This window comes from Miscanthus floridulus, chromosome 18, assembly GCF_019320115.1.
Source record: "Miscanthus floridulus cultivar M001 chromosome 18, ASM1932011v1, whole genome shotgun sequence".
NCBI classification, from domain to species: Eukaryota; Viridiplantae; Streptophyta; class Magnoliopsida; order Poales; family Poaceae; genus Miscanthus; species Miscanthus floridulus.
This window is the reverse complement of record NC_089597.1, coordinates 79,679,190-79,682,746: the sequence shown is the minus strand read 5'-3', so window position 1 is coordinate 79,682,746 and position 3,557 is coordinate 79,679,190. Positions and strand designations below refer to the sequence as shown.

Below are 3,557 nucleotides of genomic sequence, written 5' to 3'. Positions count from 1 at the left end.
TTTCGGGACACTCGGCGGACTACCGGGTTTATATGAGTGAAAGTATGCGTGTGTCAACGTGTTAGCGGGGACAGCCGTACTTGATCTTGTATAAATTGGGCGGTTTCTGTTACAATGACCACCACATCTGTGTGGCCTAGTCGGCCATAGGACACCCTAGGACAAACGGCCAAGTAGAACATGCCAACGACATGATCCTATAGGGCCTCAAGCCAAGAATATACGACCGGTTGAAGAAATTTGGCAAGAAATGGCTTGCCGAACTCCCGTCTGTCATCTAGAGCCTGAGGAACACTCCAAGCCGAGCCACGGGGTTCACACCGTTCTTCCTAGTCTATGGAGCCGAGGCCATCCTCCCCACTGACTTGGAGTACGGTTCCCCGAGGCTATAGGCCTACAATGAGCAAAGCAACCGCACTGCCCATGAGGACGCCCTTGATCAACTGGAGGAAGCCCGAGACGTCGCGCTGCTACACTCGGCCAAGTACCAGCAAGGCCTACGATGCTATCAAGCCCGGCGCATTCGAAGCCAAGACCTGAAGGTGGGTGACCTAGTGCTGATACTAAGGCAGAGCAACAAGGGCCGCCACAAGCTGACCCCACCATGGGAAGGGCCATACATCGTCGCCCAAGTGCTAAAGCCCAGGACCTACAAGCTAGCCAACGAGAAGGGCGAAATCCTCACCAACGCTTGGAACATAGAATAGCTACGTCGCTTCTACCCTTAAATTTCCAAGCATTATATACATTGTTTCTCGAAATACAATAAAGAAGCGTTCTTTAGTTATTCTAACTTTTCGAGAAACCCCCTGAACCTATCGATGGGGGATCAGCGTTACGATAACGCTACAATGGAGACTCGGCTCTGCCTCTATAGAGGTGCCCACCACGGGGCTCGAACAAGACTCAGCTCTGCCTCTGCAGAACCGAGCTTCCCTCGGTGGCCCCATTGGCCCAGGTCAGAACTCAGGGTCGCCAGCGTCGGCGGTCGGCGCAGGAGGAACCACCTCCTCTTCAAACAGCTTGGCCAGCGCCGTGCTAGGGGCCTCAGCCGCCTCCACCAGCTTCATGACCTCCTCCTCGGCCTCCTCGTCATCCTCAGCCAAGACATAACCGTCATTGATGGCCTCGAGGTTGATGCCGGCGTAGTGCGAGGAGATGACGGCCAGGGCGCGCTTGATGCCCGTGTGCAGCGCCCTCGGAGCCGCTCGTGGACTCGGCCGCTCAACGCGATCAAGTGGCTCCCGAGGAAGCTGCCCGACTCGACCCCTCCGACCTCCAAGGCCTCGCAGGTGGTATAGGTGGTGCTCTATAGCGCGTTGTGCTCCTGGATCTCGGCCTCAAGCAACGCCTGCACCTCAACGGAGGCCTCAGCTACCCGAGAGACCTCCTTCTCCAACCCTGCGCCAAGACAAGCGGGATGGGGTTAAGCACAAAAGGAAATAAGCCGAACATGGGCGAAGGCCAACGGGACTCACCCTTGGCTTTCTCTTTCTAGCTCTAGACCTCAACCTGAGAGGCCTCGGCCGCCCTGGAAGCCTCCCTCTCTAGCCCTGCGTCCCATCGAGGAGTTAGGGGTTGAACGCAAGAAAAACAAATAAAACAAGGGGCGCGGCTCAATGGGACTCACCCTCGGCCTTTTCCTTCTAGGCTAAGGCCTCGACCCGAGAGGCCTTGGCCACCTTGAGGGCCTCGGCCAGGGCACCTTTCGTCAGTAGGTGCGCACCCTACTCCGCCCTAGGTGCCCGGCAACGGCCTTGGCAGAGGCCTCCACTTGTTCAGCCCAGGACCTAAAGGTGTCCCGCTCGCCGGCCACCCAGGTCAACTCCTCCTCCAGCTCCTTGATCCTCACCGCCAAAGGGGCGGCCTGCTCTCGAGCCATGGCTGCCTCAGCCTTCATATCAGCACAGCGAAGGCAGAGTTCCTCCACCTCCGCGCTCCACACCGACAGAAGCTCATTGGCATTGGTGAGCAAGTCCTTCTGCTGCCGGAGCTGGTCCTAGACGTCCCTCTCCCGCTGGAGGAACAACGACTTCCCAAGGGACCAGGCCTCGAGCTCCTAGATAGGCAGAACGGACGTCAAGCACGGCGAGAAGATTCGGGAAAAGATGACATAGTACAAGAAAAGAAGGCGCGTACCTAGGTGACGCCGGGCAGGTCGTCAGCCACGACGGACAGCGCTGTCCGCAGCGACTGCTCTGCCAGACAGCGGAATTGCTCGAAGGATTCCTAGCGCCCCCCTCGGCCATGTCCTCGAGGGCAAATAGAGGCTCCCCGTCAGGGTCTTCCCGGCTCCGCCACAAGACACACGGGTGATCCCACCCGCGGGGCTCGGGTTGTACCTACACGAGGGCCGAGCTTCCCTCGCCAGAAGTTGGAGCTGGCTGCTCCGCGGTGCTGGCCGCCTCGGCATCTACCACCTCCTTCCCTCGGGAAGTATCGTCGGAGGAGATCGAATGGACCTCCACTTCCCGGGCGCTCTCCTGCGATGGAGGCGGGTCTTGGACCGGGGGCGGTACTGAAGCTTGCCCTGCCTCCGTTTTCGCTTCCTGGGCCACCGGCTCTGCCGCGCCCACGCCGGCCTCCGCCACCTCGGCCTCGGTGGTCCCAAGAGCTCCGGCCTCTGCCACCTCGGCCTCGGTGGTCCTAGACGCCCCGGCCTCCGTCGCCTCGGCCTCGCCCTTAGTAGCCTCAGCGACTAAGGGCGCCTCAGCTTCATCTGACTCGTGGGCCTCGGCCTCGCGGGGCGTAGGTGCCTCCTCCCCCGCTTGCTTCATGGCCACCTCGATAGCCTCTCCTTGGGCGACCGGCTCCTTCGGGTCAGCCCCGGCCGACACCGCACCGCGCTGTATGGCGGCTTGCACCTCCACCACCCATTGGGCGGTGGAGCTGGTGCTCACCTTGAGTGCCTTACGTGGCGCCAAGATGGGCGCTTCCGCCTGACGCTTCCGGCTAAAGGCAAAGCATTCACGAGATCAGCATACGGCCAAGGAACGAGTGGAAGATGCAGCAAACTCCATTGACAAAACACATACCCCAAATGGGGACACAACAGCTTCCGCACTGTGTCCCTCATCCTCTGCAACGGTGGTGGTGGTGGCGGTGGCATGGCCCCCGTGTCTGTCAGTGCCGGCCGGCCCTCGCCAGGCTCCGGCGCCCCCTCGACCCCCGGCGGAGGTGGTTGCGTCGCCCTCGCCGCTGCCTGCTCCACCTCCACCGTCGAGCCCACCGGGCTGACGGCGCGCTTCCCTAACGCCCGTGCCTCGGGCATGTCGGCCTTGGCCCTGGGGCGGGCGATCGTCGGCCCCGAGGCATCCTCTCCTCCTCCTCCTGGAAACGCTGGGCTGCTCGCTGATGCCCCGAGCGCCGCCCCCCTGACATCAGGGAGATGGTCCAAGGTACCCCGCCCCGCCTCGCTCTCGTCGTCATCGCTCGAGGAATCCGACAATGACGGTGACGGAGACGGCTCCACCGGGAGACCATCGTGCCTCTGCTGCCGATGACGTTTCTCCAGCTCATCGCACTCAAGGTTCTTCCTCTTGTGCCTTGCCTCCTCA

General features: G+C 61.4%; 1 protein-coding gene across 1 annotated transcript; it reads right to left on the bottom strand.

Moving 5' to 3' along the window:
• Nucleotides 1-959: 959 nt before the first annotated feature.
• LOC136524065 (uncharacterized) lies at nucleotides 960-3,271 on the bottom strand. Its single transcript, XM_066517545.1, has 3 exons — nucleotides 3,036-3,271; nucleotides 2,463-2,952; nucleotides 960-1,223 (listed from the first exon to the last, which is right to left on the bottom strand). The coding sequence occupies exons 1-3, from the start codon at nucleotides 3,269-3,271 to the stop codon at nucleotides 960-962; spliced, it is 990 nt and encodes a 329-aa protein (XP_066373642.1).
• Between the last annotated feature and the right edge of the window lie 286 nt (nucleotides 3,272-3,557).

What these genes read in the sequence shown, in the direction of transcription:
- LOC136524065 (XM_066517545.1), bottom strand. Translation starts at nt 3,271, where the DNA reads ATGCCCGAGGCACGGGCGTTAGGGAAGCGCGCCGTCAGCCCGGTGGGC. An exon ending in CTGTTGTGTCCCCATTTGGG is followed by an intron (nt 2,953 to 3,035) that starts GTATGTGTTTTG and finishes CTTTGCCTTTAG; the next exon opens with CCGGAAGCGTCAGGCGGAAG. An exon ending in AGAGCGCCCGGGAAGTGGAG is followed by an intron (nt 1,224 to 2,462) that starts GTCCATTCGATC and finishes GATCGCGTTGAG; the next exon opens with CGGCCGAGTCCACGAGCGGC.